General features: G+C 40.3%; 2 protein-coding genes across 3 annotated transcripts in view; one reads left to right on the top strand and one right to left on the bottom strand.

The window, feature by feature from the left end:
* Positions 1-9,477: 9,477 nt before the first annotated feature.
* Positions 9,478-21,445, bottom strand: part of ckap5 (cytoskeleton associated protein 5) — a 64,759-nt gene continuing 52,791 nt past the window's right edge. The window contains exon 46 of one of the 2 annotated variants that reach the window (XM_037107891.1): positions 9,478-9,568. In XM_037107891.1, the coding sequence (XP_036963786.1) occupies positions 9,493-9,568 (76 nt within the window). In that variant the 3' untranslated portion in view covers positions 9,478-9,492. Of the gene's footprint in view, positions 9,569-19,646; positions 19,760-21,445 lie in introns of those variants that run through there. The other variant, XM_037107892.1, reaches the window with a different exon arrangement.
* LOC119024791 (homeobox protein DBX1-B-like) lies at positions 14,731-21,426 on the top strand. Its single transcript, XM_037107907.1, has 4 exons — positions 14,731-15,178; positions 15,580-15,663; positions 19,634-19,836; positions 19,997-21,426. The coding sequence occupies exons 1-4, from the start codon at positions 14,809-14,811 to the stop codon at positions 20,297-20,299; spliced, it is 960 nt and encodes a 319-aa protein (XP_036963802.1). The 5' UTR covers positions 14,731-14,808; the 3' UTR covers positions 20,300-21,426.

Raw genomic sequence — 21,445 nt, 5'->3', positions numbered from 1 at the left:
GCCCTCTTCCACCTCTGCGAGGTTGTCTTTCAATCCTATAAGAGATATTATGAGATGCTGGATTACTGTGCAATACTATATATACCTGTTCTCCCTACGAAATGTTTGAATGAATTCACAGTGGTTCTTCCAACATTTGGCTGCACCCTCTGACCAGCCTCAGCCATTGTGAGGCCGTGATTGACAACATGGTCCACAACTGTAGCCCTGATTTCATTAGGAATCTGCCTATGTATTTGGCCTCTTCTCCCTCTTCCCCTGGTTTGTCCCCTTCCCCTTCCTCCCCACATCCTCACCCCTCTTCCACGATGCTGACCTTCCATTTCTGTGTCACAGAAGTGTAGAAATGGTACACACTATGTCCTGCTCGGGTCATATATGCTTGCCAAGTGAGAGTTCATGGGATTCATCTTTGTGAACAAGTGGCTTGTCATTGGTTACAACAAATACTTCACGCACCTCCTCTTGAGTGAAAGCTGAAGTTCACCTGAAAGCAATTGTTCAATTTAGGAGACATTTCCTGGAAAAAATGACCAAAAAAAGGTATAAACTTTGCTTGATAGAATTTGATAACTAGTTCAACAATTGTGTATGTAATGACTGAAGCAATGAAATGAAGACTATTAGTTTTATTGGGAACAATTATTCAGCATCCATAAGTATAGTTCATTTTGACTGACATGACAAGCAAATGATAATGTTATAAAACAGCAGAGAATTGTATGAAAGCAACTGATACATGTCCAAAAGCATTTGCAATTGTTCAGAGGAAGGAGAAATTGCTACTATGATGTTCACAAATGACTAAATGTTGTGGAGGTTGAACTAATAGTTATGAGAATTTTCATTCTGATCTGAGAGAAGCACCAAAGCGACTGAGAAAAACTGTAAACAGAAAGTTAGCTGGCTTGGTCGCATAAGTCTATTGCCCACTGTCTATGTGCCACACAAAATGGAAAAGATCCTCGTATTTTCATAGCCAATAAGTTGAACTTTTTGGCTTCAAAACGCCAATGAGCAATTAAATGAGGCTCCAACTGTGTGTCCAGATTTAATGTTACATCATTGTTCCCAGCACCTCTGCCTTTTGCCCGAAATCCCCACTTGCCCTTTTCCTCCTGCCTTTGGGCAGTCAGATGTTTTGAGACTTTGTGATCTGTAATTTTTGGGGATTCAACATTTTTGTAATTGGGTATTTCAACCTGCCTAACTCAATGTCTGCATTTGGCTCCTCACCATCCTGCAACCATGACAAATTCAAGTTGTCAGCAAATTGTGTTTTGTGTTACCTTTACTTTGGGGCATTTTTGTTAATGTTCACTATGATTTTAACACCACTCATGTTACCCACAGCTTCTAGCTTTCCTTTCCTTATTGAGCTGCATTCCCGTCTGTCATTACTGACAGGTAATTAAGATTTTTATCAGACTGATGCTCCACAAGGGAAGACTATGATCTAGAAGACTGATCCAGAACTGACAAATGCCATGATTTTTTTGGTGCTGGCAGATTGGTTTATGAGGTTACATTCTTTGATATGTCTTTGATGTCCGCACCAGTTGTTACTCATACAGTGTTAGTGTCATAATTGAATTGGTGGTATCTATGATACTTATTTTTTTTCCTATATTTCGATATATCCCATGATCAAATTCCAATAAAATATCATTTTAGTTTTCGCTTACAAATTCAGCCTCTATTCTGAAACTGCATTTTAGTATATGCATCTGGGATGAACGCAGATACTTGTTGCTAAATTAGAGAATGTGAAAGGAATTCATTTAGCAATGCACTGATTTAAAGATATAGTTTCTGTGGCAAAATAGTTGTGTAATTATGGGGTGATATAACAATGGTGAGATGTAACTGTGTCCTGCTGAGTAGAAATGCCATCACATAAATGATTTGAATCTGTGGATAAACAGCAGTACGCATGAGTGTTCTGCAATAGAATCTCTCTGTCTGCTGATCCGTGTGAGAACGCTTGTCCCTCAGCATATGCATATATAAGCCTACTATACACTTTCAATTACAACACTGTTTCTGTTCTCCCTCTCTCACACACACACATACACACACAGGGACACTGAAAAGGCAGAGTCCCTTTTTCCCTGTTATGCAAATAACATCAGCCCTTAAAACGGTTTGAGTGAGTATTAAACGTGAATTAAATGAGGCTTGGCTCTTTTCTCTCCTTTCAATCTGAATAAGGCAAAGTCCCGTCACCATGGGAGATCCCCACGCCGTTGCCATGCCTGTTATGGGATTGACAAGACGAGAAGTGACATAAATACCGTGGCCAGCGTTCAATCCAATTATGTGGCGTGGCCCGCCTCAATACCTGCTAGCCATGCAGTGCTGCGCTGGCGTCCTTGTATTCAGCCCGCCTCAGCAATAAGACTGGCCTTATTCATCCTCAGGCCTAGCACTAACCTTGGTCTCTTCACCTCAGCTAGCTCTCAGTCTCTCCCATCAACTCTATGCTCAACCCACCAGCCTGGCTTAATCCAGGCCTTTGGACAAGGTGCTTCCCCAGGCTCTCTGAAAACCCCCAAGCTAAAACAAAATCCCCACTGAACTACCCAAAGGCCCTAAGCTTGCCATGGAGATGAATAGCTATTGATATAATAATATACACACAGGACTAAGACAGGAAGTCTGTGTGAAGAAATTCTGTGATGTTTTTGTGAGTGAATGTAGTTTCTGCTGAGTCAGTACGCACATTTTACATGCCAGGATGTCCCCAGTGAAATCGGGTTTAGGCCTATAGGAGATGATTTCAATCACTGATGATTAATGAGTACTGCATTAATGAGCAATTGATTTGAATGTAGGAATAGCAGTGCAATAGAGTGCCACAATTACCGTTATCATAATGTGTCATTTTAGTTGGAAAAGCTCCCATTATATTCAGCCCCAAAAGGTAAACCTGTTGTGCTGGTGACTCTCATCACTCCAGCTGGCCTTCATAGAGAGCCGCAGTCATGGAGTGTTGGAATAGGCAAGAGCCTAATTTCCATTCCCACATTTAGCCATAAACTTACTGTACATCAAAATACCCTCAACTACTTGTTCACATGTTCATACTTGCCTACTCCACCATGTATTAGATCTTCAATTACTTATATCTGTACACTATCATGGGTAGTGATATTACAGTAATACCCAAATAAAATATAAAGATGATTAACAAAGAAATGGCTCACATGTGAATAACAAGACTGAAATTCTTCTCTCGTGTTAATGACTGCCTCTACTATTGATGTTTATTGTGTAGTCAGCAAAAATGATGAAAGAGTAAAATGGGCAATGTCTCACATAATATAATATAATATAATATAATATAATATAATATAATATAATATAATATAATATAATATAATATAATATAATATAATGTCTCACCTTACATTTCATGTCCATCTTGTGGTTTGGCTGCACTTTGTGTAACATTCTTGTGCCACTAGCACTCTAACAGCTTCAGCAAATGGCTGTGTTTAAAAAAGAAAAAAATCGTTCACTGGCTTTCTGAATAAATGCACAAGCTAACCAGAGCTGGTCTTTCCCATATACGGCAGTGGTGCTCATACTGCTTTTGTCCACAGGGGCCACAGAATCAATTAAAAAGTATGCAACATACAACATACTGTTGAGGAAGGGTTCTAGACTAAGTTTCGATTTGAGTTAAGTCAGACAACTCAACTTTGAAATATTTATCTTAGCAGTAATACAGTGTTTGGTGTCTAGGCTCCAACCTCATATACTGCATATTTTGTATGACTGTTGCTTAAAGATATTGAGTCATTCAATATTTTGCTGTAAAAAATGTATTGGTGCAGTGACTACCCATTGTCAACACCATTTACCATAGTGTCCTCTGGTTCTGAGATGAGACCTGATCCAAAGCACCATCTGAATAGCACCAGAAAACAACAGAAGTAGATGGAAGCAACAGGTTTCACTTACTTTCTCCCCACCACTCCACTAACAAAACTGACAAAAATGTAAAATGGACCTGACAACCAAATCGGTCTCCCTCCCCTCTTCCCCGGCAGTGCTTGGCTTGTGTTTGGGCCCCAGAACCAATTTTAACCACAGGCATTTACAAGCTCCCCTCTTAACAACCTGCCAGGTGCTTTAAGCCTCCCGCTGAAGGGCCGCAGAACGTTATGAGACTCCAATAAGATTAGGGCAGAATGGGCTGTGAATGGAAGAATGGAAGCTCTTATAATGGGAAAGATTGTTAGCACAGCGATGTGTTGTTCTGAGCTCCCATGACCAATCTACAACTACTGAGCATTCAGTGAGCGTGCTCTATGTCACAAGTGTCCCAAGGCTATGATGGGGACACTGAGGCAAGCAATTTCTCATATTTGTCAGCAACACAAGCTAATCGCTTTGGTCAAGTTTTACTTTTGTTGTATCAATTCAATATGCAGAGGATGTTCTCACACTCTCACACTGCCTGATGAAAATTCATGGGGCTGATCAAGGGAGTATTTCATTCCAGGGATCTGTACTTGACATCTCGTTGTACAAGAAGCCCAAGGAAACTTAAAAGAAAAACATGTTCCAAAATATATTCTGATCTAAAATAAAGTTGAGGCCTTGTTCTTGTAATATGGTTTGATTTGTAAATTTTAAACTTTTACTGAGTGACTCTGTATAGGGTTGTTCAAGAGGTCCCAGGCATACAACCGATGGATGTTTGAAATTAACAAAATTGTGAATTGTGTCATGGTGAATGGTAGGGAACACACCTTTATCTGTGTCTGTGCCACCAAATAAGTTATCTGTAGAAAGGTCAAGTCCTTCCCCCGCCGGGGACCTTGTTTCAGATATATACACAGTAGTACCGTGAATTGTGCCATAAATGACACATATGATGTTTGTTGATATAAAGGATATTTTTTTAAATCAAGAAAGTCACTCTTTGTAATAAACCTACTCAAGTATAACACTGTTAAAATACAAAATTTAAGAAGAATATACATCCATCAACTGCATAAGTGAAATTGTTCATTTTGACATTCCACTTAACTCAAAACTGAAACCTTGAAGGGTCGGTCCTGTATATGAACAGCTCAGAGATCTGACTGACTATCCTTTACCATAACTGCAGGTGTCAATATGACCAGATTTGTTTGTGTTTTTCTGTGCTAATGCAGCAGCTGTGACGCTGTTGGTGAGATGATGTAGTTCTCTGAGAGTATTCAAACAAAACTATTTGGTTTTTTACTTTATTTATGAAGAACAGTGACTCTCCTGAAAAAGTTGAAAAATTATCCTTTAAATGGACAAACATTAAATATGTCCTTCATGACTAAGTCCAAACAGGATCAAAAAACATATTTTAGACTCAACATTAAATAATGAACTTATTTCAGAGCAAGGTCCCATTGGGCATGGGCTTTAATGGGCGGGGCATAAACCAAACCTTTTTTATAAACCTGAATGAATGAACATCAGTCAGCTACCCAGAGGATTTTCCTTCATCAAGAGTACAAATATTGATACATTTCTCATACCTATTCATAATTTATATCAAACCTGTAAAAAGTACTTATTTTTTCCAGATATTTATTTCAGCCGAGTGCTAATGGACAGCAACAAAACTAAGAATCTGCAGACATGCTAGTAGCAATGTGAGCCTGTGCTTTGAGCTAAATGCTGACTTTAGCATGCTAGCATTGTTAATGTTAAAGGTCCCATATTATGAAAAACACGTTTTATCTGGTCTCTACACATATAAGCTGGTCCTCCCTGAGCCTACCAACACCCAGAATGAGGAAAACAAGCGATTCCTGCATGGTCTCTGCAGCCCACCCTCTGGTAAAACGATGCTTTTACAGGCTGTTCAGATTCAGCTGCTTTTGTTACGTAACGAAAGGAGTCATTTTCATAGGCCGGCCTCTTCTGTGCAGTGATTGGAGATATCCGAGAGGGGGGCGTCCATCCTCGAGGTGAAGTTCAGTATGTCCAGCAGTAAGTTAGCAGTGTTTCACAATGTCATCGCTCAGAGCTAGACATGCAAATTACTCTGTTGTTGGTTGTAAAAATCAATGTCAGTGCCTATATTCTGTCCCAGCTACAGAAGAACAGCAGAGACAGTGGTTGCATTTCATTTTTAATGACAGTGTTCCATCTGCGGTTCGTGTTAGCTTGTATGTGTGTGCTAACTGCTTCACATCAGACTGCTTCAGTAACAAGGGTCAGTACAAAGCTGGCTTTGCCTCGACACTGACCCTCCTAAAAGGATCAGTCCCAACCATACTGGACCCAGAAACTGCACCTGAGCCACAGGTAAGTGTCGCCACGTTTTGATAGTATCAACAGTTGCCTACGAGTATGGTGAAGTCAGCTGGAAATGGGTAGCTAGTTAGCTCCGCTTCTGTCCGCTATGCAATGGCGTTTAAAGCGAGTTTAATATTAATAATATTATGAGGGAGCTTGGTTGTCACAGTAAAAAGTCTGGAAATGTGCAGAATGGAGACAGAGACGATGTGAACAGTTTGGAGACTGTGTTGGAGACATACACAGCTTTCACTAGCTGTTAGCCAATAGCTACATAGTAGTAACTGTAACAACACATAGAACAAACTAATATTATTCAGACACACTAACCATTCTAAAATGTCCTGCTGCAGCCACTGTATTTCTTCAGGAGCCTCTCCTTCTGGGTCCGATTCTGGGTCAAACTGGTATGGTTGAACGAAAGCATCTTGCCATAGCGATACATAAAAATGAACATAAACATTAGCGCATGATACCGCTAGCACAAGAGGCATCGTCTTCCTGAGAGGGAGGCGTAGCAGGCAAGGCTCTCTAAGTAGGCGTTGACAGACAGAGCTCATTAGCATTTATAGTTTTTCTCAGTTGATTTGGTGCTTTTCTCACCTCACAATTAACATTTGCACAGCAGTTAGTGCATTTCTCAAAACAGTCTCAAAAACTGCAAAACCTAGTGGATAACCTGCAAAAGCACGTCACTTGCTCAAAATGGATAGTCCATTCCTCAAAAGCAAGTATTCATGTCAATGAAACTGCCAGTGTCATCAAAATGTGAAGTCTTGACACCATCGTTTATGAACAAGATAGTCAAATGGCTTTGTCATGTTTTCATTATGAAAGTTTATTCTCTCAGTGTTTTCCAATGCAAAATAAAGGTCAGAACTCAGACACACCTCTTTCAACTTTTTTGCATTGTTTGCAATCCCCATTGAACAAATGGCTTCCTCTTGCTGTGGGCTAAAAAGGGGCCCTCTCCCATCTCTGCAAGGTTGTCTTTCAATCCTGTGTGGTGCAGAGTAAAATTACAGTACTGTACAGTAAACATGAGATATTATGAGATGTTGGATTACTGTCAAATACTATACATACCTGCTCTCCCTATGACATGTTTGAATGATTAAATTCACAGTGGTTCTTCCAACATTTGGCTGCACCCTCTGACCAGCCTCAGCCATTGTGAGGCCGTGATTGACAACATGGTCCACAACTGTAGCCCTAATTTCATTAGGAATCTGCCTATGTATTTGGCCTCTTCTCCTCACCCCTCTTCCACGATGCTGATCTGATCTTGTAGAAATGGTACACACTATGTCCCGCTTGGGTCATATATGCTTGCCAAGTGAGGGTTCATGGGATTCATCTCTGACTGACTGTGAACAAGTGGCTTGTCATTGGTTACAACTAATACTTCACGCACCTCCTCGTGAGTGAAAGCTGAAGTTCACCTGAAAGCAATTGTTCAATTTTGGAGACATTTCCAGGAAAAAATGACAAAGAAAGGTATAAAATTTGCTTGATAGAATTTGTTCAACAATTGTGTATGTAATGACTGAAGCAATGAAATCAAGACTATTTGCTTTATTGGGAACGACTATTCAGCATCCATAAGTATAGTTCATTTTGACTGACATGACATAAGCAAATGATAATGTTATAAAACAGCAGAGAATTGTATGAAAGCAACTGATACATGTCCAAAAGCATTTGCAGTTGTTCAGAGGAAGGAGAAATTGCTACTATGATGTTCACAAATGACTAAATGTTGTGGAGGTTGAACTAATAGTTATGAGAATTTTCATTCTGATCTGAGAGAAGCACCAAAGCGACTGAGAAAAACTGTAAACATGCAGGCACAGAAACAGGCTGCTGTCAGGAGAGCTCAGATGAGTGACTTTTACAGGTTATTCAGGACCACAGATGGCTTTGGGGCAATGCATATCGAATACAGAGTTGTTGGACCTCTGACAGCTGTGTGAAATTGATGAAAAACAGTATAACATGGGACCTTTAAGCAGGAACATATAATGCATATACCATGTTCACCATCTTAGCATAAGGAAATGAACAGTTAATACAAAGTTCAGCTGAAGCTGAGGAGAATGTTAAAAGTTTTGCAGTATTGGAAACCCTCAAATTGACCTGATGGAGGGGCTAGAATTAAAAGTCACTAGACGGCAAATGTACTGTAAGTCACTTTGGACAAAAGCATCTGCTATAAATGCCCCAAATGTAAATGTAAATGTAGAGATTGAAATATTTCACAGAAAAAGTGACATTTTTTTACATGCTGTGCCACCAATGAATGTTTTAGTCTGCACCAAAGTAGTGGGCTGTCCCACAGACTGATATTTCCATTCCTTGGTCCAATGCAGTTAAAAAGCATGTGAAGAAACTTCATCAACTGAAAAGTAGCCAAAAGTCATACTTAAATAAAAGTAAAGAAATTGTGTCAAAATATTACTTTGGTAAAAGTGAAAGTCAGCAAGACGAATAGTACTTTATTAAAAGTCTTAAAGTCAATGTACTTCAGTATCGAAAGAACAAGTAAAGACAAATTATACTACTACATACCTTAATGTATGTATACACTGTGTATCATGGGTTGACCAGCATTTTCCGTAACCCAGTTGCCAATAATATATGTTAATTCAAAATCCACTACTTTGGCTCAATGTTGCATGTGATCTGCAAAGTAACTGGTAACGATAGTTATAAAATAAATGTAGTGGCGTAAAAGTACAATATCTGCCTCCTTAATAGTGGAATGTAAAGTAGCAAGAAACGGAAGTACAGTTGGTGTACTTACATTCCATAATCCCTCAGAGAGAATCAACATAGTCTTTATGAACTTAAATATATTGTATCAACATTTCTGAAAAAAAATAATCTGAGTGATATTCACAGTTTGATAAAGTCTTTTGTTCTGCATTCTCTTTCCAATGTAAAATCGTACATTGAAAAAACAGGTGCACTGAAGGTCTCTCTCTCTCTCTCTCTCTCTCTCTCTCTCTCTCTCTCTCTCTCTTTATCTTTATCTCTGTCTCTCACACACAGACACACACACACACACAGATGCACACATGTGCACGCGCGCGCACACACACACACACACCCTTCTCACTCTCAGAGGAGCTTTATCCCAGGGCTTGTGTCTCTCTCCCTCAACAGCGAGGTGATGTTTAATGGAAAGTTAATATGGCTTTAATGCTCGTCGCCGCACTTCGACAGCGAAGGCCCACTAATCCACTCGGTTCCACACTGCCTGGATACAGATGCTCTGGCAGAGAGAGAGAGAGAGAGAGAGAGAGAGAGAGAGAGAGAGAGAGTACAAAAAGAGTGAGAGAGGAGGCAGAAGATACTATTGTCTCTCCACACACTGAGCCAAGTGTTCAGTCAGCATACAGTAGTTCCACAGTGACATATCAACTTCTGACCATGAGCTCGGACCACTCGATTATAGCTCCCCCCTGTCTGTTACAAACATAGGACTTTTATATCTCTACACAAATACTGCACTAATTCTTTCAAAGTATTATTTATTATACTAATATTAACATTTATGGTTTACTGTCATTAATTAATGGTAAACAATTAGTTGATTAAACTCTAGTTGATAGGTATTCAAGGTTATAAATGCTTTTTTTAATATTGTTTTATCTGTAGTTGTGACTGAAGTGTATCCACCATATTCCATGCCCCATGATACCTGTCACCACGTACTACTAAACTGTTAATAAAATGTTGTTAATGCTAATACTAATACTAATACTGTATTGTTTTGGTGTGTCCTTGTTATGAGTTCCTCCGTCTCATCTTGTGTCATGTTATAGATATATGTGTGTTCACATTTGTCAACTGTACTGCACCTAGAAAATTCATAGAATACAAGAAAAAAAAAAGAATAAATGCTACCCACACTTTAGTTAGTGCTCAGCCACCTAAACACTTGGTGCGTTAGTTATGATTTTTGCTTAGGCTAATACTAATACTACAGTATTTGGATGGCTATTATAAAGTTACACTGATGTTAAACCTTTACCATGTCTTAATAAATGATTTATAAAGCCTTTTTTTGTCTGTTGCAACACTTTAAATTATTATGGTTGTCTTAAAATTATAATGAAGTAAATTAAAAAAAACACTTTTCATACAGCTACAATGCTTAGTTTCCTTGGTAGGGGTGTCCCAGTATCACCATATTCACGAAAAGTGTGATTAAAAATAATTACATATAGATTTTGGTTTTAATAATGCACATTTGATAAAATCATCTGAATAATCAAGCAAAGATGTTTTGCCTTGTGCATCATCTCTTGTGCATGAGTTCATCTGAATACTTGATAGCAACTGTTAGTTTTGTACGCTTTTCTTTACAGTTATGGTACACACTTACCTACACTTGAATTTTAAGGGTCATTTATTTCTTAAAAAAGACACAAAACACACAGAAAACAAAGCTAAACTAAAGCTAGTTTGGCTACGATAATCATGTAGTGAAAACCTGACAGCCCTGCAGTCTCCTAAAGTGATGCACAAAAACTAAAGAAGAAGAATAGATGAACGCTGTCTAGGAAATGTAATGTCAGTCAGACACTTTGATCCAACACTGATTTGTGTGGATTCGGATGGAACACTAGTGTGTGCTGCTGAAACAAATATAGCAATGTGCTAGTTCATCTCTCAAGCTTTTGTTTCATCCCTGGTTTCCCCATCTGTGTTCGCCTTCAATTATAACAGAAGCTCTACAATTCTGCATTGCTTAGTCATGGTTCTTGTATCAGTGTTCAGGCTATTTAAGCTTACATTGACACAGTTCCTCTATAATAACTTTAATTTTACGAAAATAATGAATTCATCTTAGCTTTTATCTTAATGGGAACTATTGTCACTGTTCCTGTTGCCTACATGAACGACAGCTAAGGGAAACAGACAGGACGCAGCTTCATATAAAACATTTCTCCCCTTTCTTTTTTTGAAAAGACTAATGACTCTATGTGTTCTTCTCTGTCATGCACTCATTCAGTTTGCGTTTATCCTCATTTGATCACTGTGTTTGTTGGCAACATATTGGTTCAGATTTGGAGGCTAAGAGCATTGACATGAGTCTTAACATCACCATAGACACAGTCTCAGTTGTTTTCGACACTTTGCGTGTGTAATCAATTCAGGCAGTTCAGTGGGGAGGGCTCATGTTTTCAGACTTCAAGAGGCTAATAGCTTTAAAATGAGTCTTAACTGGTGTTTAATTCACCAACAGCTGTTGTACTGTTTAAGAACCGAGCGACAGGCCGGTCTGTGAATTGGACCAGGGGGAGAAATTAGTTCTGCTGATGCCCATATTCCCTCCCAGAGAACCATCTGCTCCACTTCAGTACAATAGAGGGATTTTCTGAAGGAATAAAATGCTTTGAACACAACAATTTCTCTCTCTCCCTCTCTCTCCCTCTCTATCAGGGGGCTCTTGGTTAAGGTGTCATTTTTCCCTGCAGGACTGCCACTCAGAAGATCTGTCGGACATTTACTGATTGGTTCCTTTTGTTAAAGAGTTGCTCGTGTCATCATGATGCCAACAACACTATACCAAAATAAGATGCATTTCAATGCATACAGATTTGGGCCTCAGTATGATACGAATACTTTCCCAGTTCAGTTACAGAAATGTCTTCAAAATGAGTCTTACTGTTTACTGTGGTTCTCTCCTTCTGGTTAAAAGCAGAATGCTGGAGCGTGGGGCCCATTCTGACAGATTATATCTGTGAAGTCAGTCTTTTTTAGGCCTTTTTCTTTTCTTTTTTTTATCAGAAGGATAGTTCACTATAGAGGCAACATTGGTCATTTATTTTCTTACTTTTGAGTGATTATTGTTTAGGACACTTCAACACTGCCAACTGTATTTTAATTTCCATTCAGCAAAACTGAACCAACAGGTGAACTTCATTGAAAATGTAAAATATATAGCTATATTGCAAAGTGGCCACTTATGAGTAACACTGTAAAATCTAGCTTCAACACTGTTTTGTAGATTTTTCAGATATCATACTCACCTTTGACCTTTTCCTAAAACAGAGCAGCGTAAACTTTTTTTTATTAAACAAGTCAGCTGTTATGGCCTGGTCTGGGACAATATGTCACTGTGGTGGAGCTCTGTTTATAAGCTGTGGTGGATGGACGTCAGAGAGACAAAGGTGAGCAATGAACAAAGAAGCTTTTAAAGAAGATTTGGTCCGGGACTTGAGGGATGCGAGTCCCTGAGGGCCACGATAAGACCTGTGACTAATGGCATTTGAGCACGTGCTGCTAAGGTCAACTTCCATGTAGCCTATTTCTCCTGAATCACATGTTCTCACTCTTGCTCTAATATTATTGACAAGAAAGTCATTTAAAAAATAATTCACCTGTTAACCTCACGCTCATTGGAAAGTCTCATTGTCAAAAAAAAAAAAATTCTGGAGCTTCACAGCAAAACATCACTGCAGCTTTTTCCTTTCCACGAAGGTCTGATTGGAAAAGACATTAATTACAACTTCAACATGTGGTCAGACTTGTGTTACCCACTTCAGACAAGGTGCACGCGAACACTTTTAACATAGCAGCTACAGGTTAGTGTAAATTAAGTCTTTTCAAATCATTTTGGGCTCTCAGGGCTTCTTGGGACTTGGATAATAGCAGACAAGTTGTATGGAGCCATTTGATGTTTTTACATTTTAATGTAAAGTTAGTGAGTTTGTCATTTTGGTTTTACAAAACATTTTGCCACAACAAGTGGAGTAAGACTCCAGTAATTCCTGAAGTGATTTGAATCAGGAGAATCAGGAGAATTAGATTTTTCCAGATGTTGATGTTGACCTGTGAGGACCAGCTTTGTTGTTTGAGCAGCCCAATGAGCTTAGGACATAACTAGCCACCTGTCTGCCTGAGCAGCAGCCGACTGAATTATTTTACACCCCACAGTCCCCAGGGGACAAATTCAGACTGTCAGCTTGATCAAAGACAGCCAGAACAAAGCTGAGTCTCTCTGAGAGGGAATGAATGGATGATGGGGAGATGATGACATCACAACATGATGACAGTGATGCAGCGCAGGTTACCTGTGAAAATATTTGGAGCTGTAACTGGACGTCTGCCTGTAGATGAGGGGCCTCTCGCCCTCACATTGTTCTGTACATTCTGTTGTCTCTACACCTTCATGATGGTCTCACCCTGCTGCCGGACTGATGCCACAGTGACGGTCAGCGGTGTCGGATCAAAGAGGGACAGTCGGCGGAGCGCGTGGCCGACCGTCGTTTCAGGCTTAACGGGATCAGAGGGAGTGCGAGGCCAAGGCCACGTCACAGTGTGCGCGCCTCTGTTTGTGAATAGTAATTATTATTATCATAATAATAATCATTATTATGATAATAATAACATTAATACTATGACGAATACTAGCAATAATAATAATAATAACAATAACATAATACCATCAATACTACTACAAGTAAAAAAATAGTTATTATTTTAACATTAACAATGATGATAATAATAATAATAATAATAATAATAATAATAATAATAATAATAATAATAATAATAATAATAATAATGATAACAGCAATTATACATAATTATTGTCATAATAACATTAATAATAAACAATAAACAAGATTATTTCTCTTACCACTAACAATAATGATAATAATAAAATAACAACAACAACACTAGTAATAATAATAATGATGATAATAACAATAATAATTATCATAATCATAACAGCTGATGCTGTGCCTGTTTATTTATTGCTCAGGCCTTCTCTTTAACAGGCCGCAGGCCGGACTGTTAAAACCAGTCACTTAATCATTAGCAATCCAGGAGGCCCATAACCCACGTTTGGGACCGACAAACATTTGCAGTAAAAATGCAGATCTTAGTGTAAAAATGTAAAATAACTTCCTCCCATACTGCACAAGTACAGGTAGGCCTACTCATGATCAGGACAATAATGAGTACGGGGCCAGATATGGAGAGGCCAGCTCCTGGTCTGTCCCTGATAATAACGCATGAGGCTTCATGTTGCCAATAGCAGGCTGTTACAAAGGCAAATCATCAAGTAGAGGCAGTTTTCCAGTTTTCCTCTGTGTCAGTTCACAATGACAGCTCCACTACAACCTGAGTCTGTCTCATTTTATTAGCCCCGCACATGTTTCTATCAGCTGCTGGCAAATCCTGAGAGAAACACAAAGTCAGACCCGCACACAAGCTTCAAATAGGTCCAATCACAAACGAATCAGAGCACCGCGGACCAATCCTGTGCCCTGAACTCTGTCCACTGAGCTTCACGAGGAGGACCGGCAACATCCCCGAGGGCTCAGGCGCGCGTGGGCCAGTGTGTGTGTGTGTGTGTGTGTGTGTGTGTGTGTGTGTGTGTGTGTGTGTGTGTGTGTGTGTGTGTGTGTAGGGGTATAAAGGCACTCCACGAGACCGCAGAAGAGTCAGTGTTTGTTGTTGAACTTGCAGAACTTTCCGGGTTGGAGAGCCATCATGATGTTTCCATGCGGCGCTCTGCCGCCTCCTCTCTATTCGGGCTTGCTGCGTCCCCCTGCGGCTCTCTGCTCGCCCCTGACCCGGTCACTCCCCTCAGGCTTCTTGGTTGAAGATCTCCTCCGATTAAGCCAGCCTGTCAGCTATGTACAGCGGACTTTCTCTTCCAGCAGTCCTCGGTCCATTCTCCCGCTCAGCCCGGGGCCGGGCGCTATTCCCCAGGCGATGGGTCCCTGCACAGAGCGTTCAGTGCCTCAGAGCTCCGGCCACCCGAGCCGCAGCAGCCCCGGCTCTCCGCAGGCTGCCTCCGCCGACTCCGGCTACCTCAAGTTCGGCGTCAGAGCGATACTGGCGCCGTCCACACGGAGCGGTAAGTTTGATGATCCCGCGATTTCTATTACTGTACTGTAGCTAGTATATGGTCAATAATGTCTGATGCACATTATTGACTCTTAACTAGTTTACTGCGCCTCTAGCCTTTAAATGTCAATCAGTGTTTACTATATTAGCTATACTCAATAGTCTTCTCTGTCAGTTTTATAGTGACAGAGTAAGTCAATTTCTATAACAATAACAATAATGATAAGACATACTGTAAATGTTGTTACTATCCTAATAGCAGTTTATACTTTGTGACCAGTTGTTTCTCTGGAGGCACAGGCACATATCTTGTTACTGTGGCACTGATGTGTGGGTACATGTTATTTGTGCAGCTTTTGAAAAAGCCCAGATGTGAACTGTGTTTGTGTTCTTTCTCTGCTTGCTCCTCAGTCCACAGTTTACAGACTAAGAACTTCCCTTTGCCTTTGTGTGACGGGAGCCTCCATCCTTTCATCAGAGCTTCTTATTTCACAGGTTGGTGGACTCACCACTTTTATCCATATATCGGCATTAGTACTTTTAGAAATGATGCATAACGGATGGATTTGTGATCATTTCATCCCTTTTTTGTGAAAGTGTCACTAAAGTCACATTTATTACATCCAGGTGTCAATTTATGTTCAGTGCTGACATCAGAAGATATTTCTCATTTCTTACTCACATTTCAGTATCATGCTTAAACAGAGTAAATGGTTTCACAATGAAACTTAACACATAAAGATACAAATAAAAGAAGAAATATAAGCTCAATAGATACAGAGGAGAAGATGGATATATATGCAGACATAGAAGAAATATGAGATCAATAGATACAGAGGAGAAGATGGATATATATGCAGATATAGAAGAAATATAAGATCAATAGATATAGAGGAGAAGATGGATATATATGCAGATATAGATTACAACACAAATACAGTATAAATACAACCAAGCTATCTGAATATGATGTATCTTTTACTGTCCTGCAAACAAACAGCATATACTGCATTTCCAAAACTATTAATGTTTGTTTTTTTACCCTGATTAGTTAGTTCACTTGTCTTCATGGGCAATCACAGAGCATCCAGCTGCCTGTGTTGTATAAAGTCATACTTCAGAGAATAAGTGTAAAGATATGACTTCGGTAAAAGTGAAAGTCAGCTATACGAATGTACTCGAGTAAAAATTGGAAGTATCTGCATTTTAATTTTTAATCAAAATACAACAACACAAGTAATGTGTGAGTTGTTCCCAAATGTTGCGCTGCAGCACATTACTTAAATACTTATGTATTTTAGATTACAACCAGATAATTATTATTAGATTATAATTGCAATATACACCTATACAACAAATAATGAATAGGTATTTAATTAACCATATCAGTACTCCATACACATCCATTTACAAGTGCAGAGGCAGATTCTACATCCCTATACATCCTGTAACTGTGCTGACAGAGGAATGAGGGAACATAGAGGTTATTCTGCACAGATCCGCCTTCATCAGATTAAAGTGCAAGTAATTAAATAGAGCAGTTGAATGGATTGATTGAGTCATGTCCGTTAAAGGGATAGTTCGTGTTTTTTGAAATTAGGTCATATAGAGTACATATCTATAGTTGGTCTGTTCTCTGCCGTAATCACCGATCAGCGCAGCCTCAGTTTGGAGAAGTAAAGGGCCACTCCAGCCCAGATGCTCAGCGTTGTACTGCAGTGAACAGGGTTCAGAGAAAAATGGAAAATTAACCACCTAAAACAAGGCTCACCTTAAAAATCTATAACAGTTCAACTATACGTTGTATAAGGAAAATTCACACCGCTTTACATCGCCATCAGACCGCCCTTTCTTTTGGCACTACATTTTTGTCAACCGTAGAACCTCCGTATCCCTACGCAGTTGCACTAATGCTTAGGGATACGGAGGTTCGATGGTCTGTTAAGTTTCGTTTTTTATCGGAAGCAAACCTCTCATCCAGTAAATGGGCCTCGCACTGCATTACGCCGCTCGCAGATCACCTGTTGCCCAGCTGCGCTAATGCGTAGGCATGTGGAGGTTCTACGGTTGAGAAAATGTAGTGCCAAAAGAAAGGGCGGTCTGATGACGATGTAAAGTGATGTGAATTTTACCTATACAACGTACACTTGAACTGTTATAGATCTTTTAGGTGAGCCTTGTTTTAGTTGGTTAAATTTCGCTTTTTCTCTGGACTCACTGCAGTACAAAGCTGAGCGTCTGAGCTGGAGCGGCTCTCTGCTTCTCCAGACTGAGGCTGCGCTGATCGGTGAGTATGGCAGGGAACAGGTCGACTATAGATATGTACTTTATATGACCTCACTTTAAAAAACACAAACTATCCCTTTAAATTAGAATCATTAGGCAGCCACAAGCTTGTTGTAAATGTAAGACATGGTGGCACCATATGGATTCTATGGGGCTTCACACTACATGCGTGTGACTGAATTTTGATCAACATATTCATGAATGATCCCCCGTGATATTACACTGACTGGCGACTGAAGGATGTGTGCTCATAGCTAATGGATGAATGGATGTGAATTAGTTCATTCTCTGATAACACTGGACTTTGATTCCAAATGAGGTCAACATCTCTTTCACACCGAGCACACGTCTGTGATCCAGCTGAGTTGGACTTGGAGTTCTAGCACGCAGCTCTGCTTACTGGAGAGTTTGTTGCAAACGTTTTTGGTTTTTCACTTGAGAAATGTGATGAGAAGTCGTTTCACCACCTTGTGTTGATGGTGAGCTCTCAGCCTGAGCCTCAGAGACATTGTCAGCCTTTTAGCCTGGGAATGCCCCGGACAGCATGGAATCAGCTCCGCCAATTTGAAGGCCTATTTAGGCGACGCACTGACTGCTGACATTAGCACCAGTTGTCCTAATCTACAAATTAGTCCAGTTTGTCACGCTCTAAACATATTAGTGCCGTTTGTCATGGTCTAAATGTGAGGCAAGTATCTTCCCAGCTCAGGAACTCAGCGCCTCTTCACGCGCCGTCGTTTTCCCACCAAGCCCCTCTGCCTGCCCACAAAGCTCCCAGCACCATGACCAATAGGAGCCAAAACCACACACACACACACACACACACACACACACACACACACACACACACAAGTATGCACCCACACAAAGATTTGAGTTTCTTACAAGCTCGCTGTTAAATTCAGAGGCTTGAACTCTTGAACTGGGGACAATTCTATTGGATTGATTTTCCAACATCCAGCAGCATATTCATTAATACAACACAATATATCATCAGACAAAATACATGCAGGAGTTCTTGCAAGCAGGGATGTGACTCTGAACAGCGCTTAGCTCTGTTTATCCTCTAGAGCTTTAGGAACAGCTCTACATTATACTGAACTGTCTTTAATGGGCCTGTAATATACTGGCCTGTCGAAGGCCTTTTCCACTCAATTCATTACAACACAATCACCTTTCTCTGTGCATTTGCAGCCTATACACTCCCCCTTCATGCTTCATTAGAGGCAGTGTGAGCTGAGCTTTGGAAAGCCTGTCTCATTAGCATAGGCTCTGTTTCCACTGCTGGACAAATTGGGCTTTAAAGGGCAGATTTCAGGCAGAACAAGTATATTATTGGCTGAATCAGGGAGCCTGTGAGACGATGATGGAAACAAGATGGGATAATGATTTTCTGAGAATGCAGACAAGGCACAGAATGCACAGGCAAAACAGAACTCAGGTTAATTCTGCATAAAAGTTTCAGACCTTTATCCATTCAGACCAACTAAGATGGAAGGGAAACAACATATAGATATTGATATGATTCAACAAAAAAAAGAAAATATTACGAATCATTTAATTTTTTTGACACACTGAAGGCAAACAGCAAACGAGTGACAGAAGACACATGTGCCAAAAAGCTCCGATCATTCAGCTGAGCATACAGACATCACTGAATATAAAACAAAATGGTGACATTGCAAATTGCTCAGCACAGTCACATTTTATAACATGTTGCATATGAACCGATCCAACAAAACTTCTGCGCTTAATCAGCATCCGACTGAGAAGAATAAATCTATCTATATATATTTGATAGCTTTAGTTACATTGAGGATTTTTTTTAATTGGCAGTCATGTCATTGTCCGTAACTGCATATCCCTTTCCATGGGGTCATGGGGTGTTGTTGCTGGAGCCACTTCCAGCCTTGTCTCAGGGCTCAGATATTACTTATACTTGTAGAAATCTCAGAAGGGAAATTAGGATATCGTAGCAGCCGGTGCATTCAAATACACATACAATCAAAATATAAGGGCAAATACAGGAAAAAAAATACTGTGTACACAATATAAAAAGAACAAATACAACAGTGTATACAAAAAAGGGTGTCTTTCAGTTTTACCAAAATAATCATACTCATCAAACCTTTTGTAATTATGCGGTTCCTCTTTAAATCTCTACTCTCTGTCCCTCCAGCTTCCTCCTCTGTGGTCCCTGTCCCCGGAACGTTTTCATGGCCCTTGGCCCCCAGAGGGAAGCCCAGGAGGGGCATGCTGCGGCGGGCTGTGTTTTCAGACCTTCAGAGGAAGGCCCTGGAGAGAACTTTCCAGAAGCAGAAATACATCAGCAAACCAGACAGGAAGAAACTTGCCAGTAAACTGGGACTTAAAGACTCCCAGGTACACACCAAGGACAATTTGACTGTTTGTTCCATTGATATCAGACAGTCGTATATATAATGAGCAAGTACAGACATAGATTATGCTCCAGTGCTCTGTAGCCTAAGCCACTTTTGAACCTAGTCAGTCGTATTGATAGTGTTTATTCTGTCCTGTGAAGGTGAAGATCTGGTTTCAGAACCGCAGGATGAAATGGAGGAACTCCAAGGAGAGAGAGCTGCTGTCAACAGGCGGCTGCCGCCAGCAGACACTCCCCACCAAAACCAACCCCCACCCAGACCTCACAGATGTAGGCAGCACTTACTGCCACCGTCTGGACAGGACTGCAACCACTGGCCAAGCACAGCTGGACAGCCAGAGATTGCATCTTCACCACCACCACCACCATCACAGTCCTTCCTCCCCGTCAGAACAACAGTCAGAGCTCTCAGAGTCAGACAGTGAGGAAATCACAGTTTTGTAAGAGCTTGATGGAAGCTTAAGTAATCAGATTATACTGTTGATTGAAATAAGTCAGCTGTAGAGGATGATGGGACAAAATAAGGAGTTTTTAAAGAAACCAGTGAATGGAAGTACGGTAAATAGCAGAGGAATCTGCACAATACATAGCTCTGTTTTCTCAGCCTTTCCCCCTCAGTCCATGTTTGTGTACAGTGTTGTCTATATTGCTTTAATATGTAGTTCAGAATATGTATATGCAGCAGACTAAGCTCTTTTAGATCTTTGTAGATTGCAACTTTTATATATAAAAATGTACTTTGTAATTGTTCTATTTTCTCAAATAAATCTTATAAAGTATTCTTTTGCTTTTTGTTAATGTTCAGTATCCTGATGATGTGAAATGAGCATGGGCTGTTCCTTTGAGATAAATGAAACTGTCTCTCATACAACTGCTGTGTGTGTAGACAACATCCAAACCCAGCTGCTGTGTCCTCAGAGTTTAGACTGCACCCAAACCCAGCTGCTGTGTCCTCAGAGTTTAGACTACACCCAAACCCAGCTCCTGTGTCCTCAGAGTTTAGACTGCACCCAAACCCAGCTGCTGTGTCCTCAGAGTTTAGACTGCACCCAAACCCAGCTGCTGTGTCCTCAGAGTTTAGACTGCACCCAAACCCAGCTGCTGTGTCCTCAGAGTTTAGACTGCACCCAAACCCAGCTGCTGTGTCCTCAGAGTTTAGACTGCACCCAAACCCAGCTGCTGTGTCCTCAGAGTTTAGACTGCACCCAAACCCAGCTGCTGTGTCCTCAGAGTTTAGACTGCACCCAAACCCAGCTGCTGTGTCCTCAGAGTTTAGACTGTACCCAAACCCAGCAGCTGCATCTTGTGGACGTCTCCTGAATGCCAGCAGAGGCTGCTGTATCTGAGGTTTATTGTCGACCGTCTGCATATTCAGGTTTTAAGTGAAACTCTCACCAAAAAGCAACCTAGGCTCTATTTGTGAATGTATATGAGTCAAACTTTCGTGTAAATGCATAACTGCGATGAGAGAGGCGCTTTTATTATTTTTTGGTGAGAGTTTCACTTTAACAGATGCAGATTTGTTTCTGCAGCTCCAAAAAAAATCTTGTACAGTCAGAGACACATTATCATCAGTATAATCATTTACTT

This window comes from Acanthopagrus latus, chromosome 8 (assembly GCF_904848185.1).
Source record: "Acanthopagrus latus isolate v.2019 chromosome 8, fAcaLat1.1, whole genome shotgun sequence".
Lineage (NCBI taxonomy): Eukaryota > Metazoa > Chordata > Actinopteri > Spariformes > Sparidae > Acanthopagrus > Acanthopagrus latus.
This window is presented reverse-complemented; position numbering and strand designations above follow the sequence as displayed.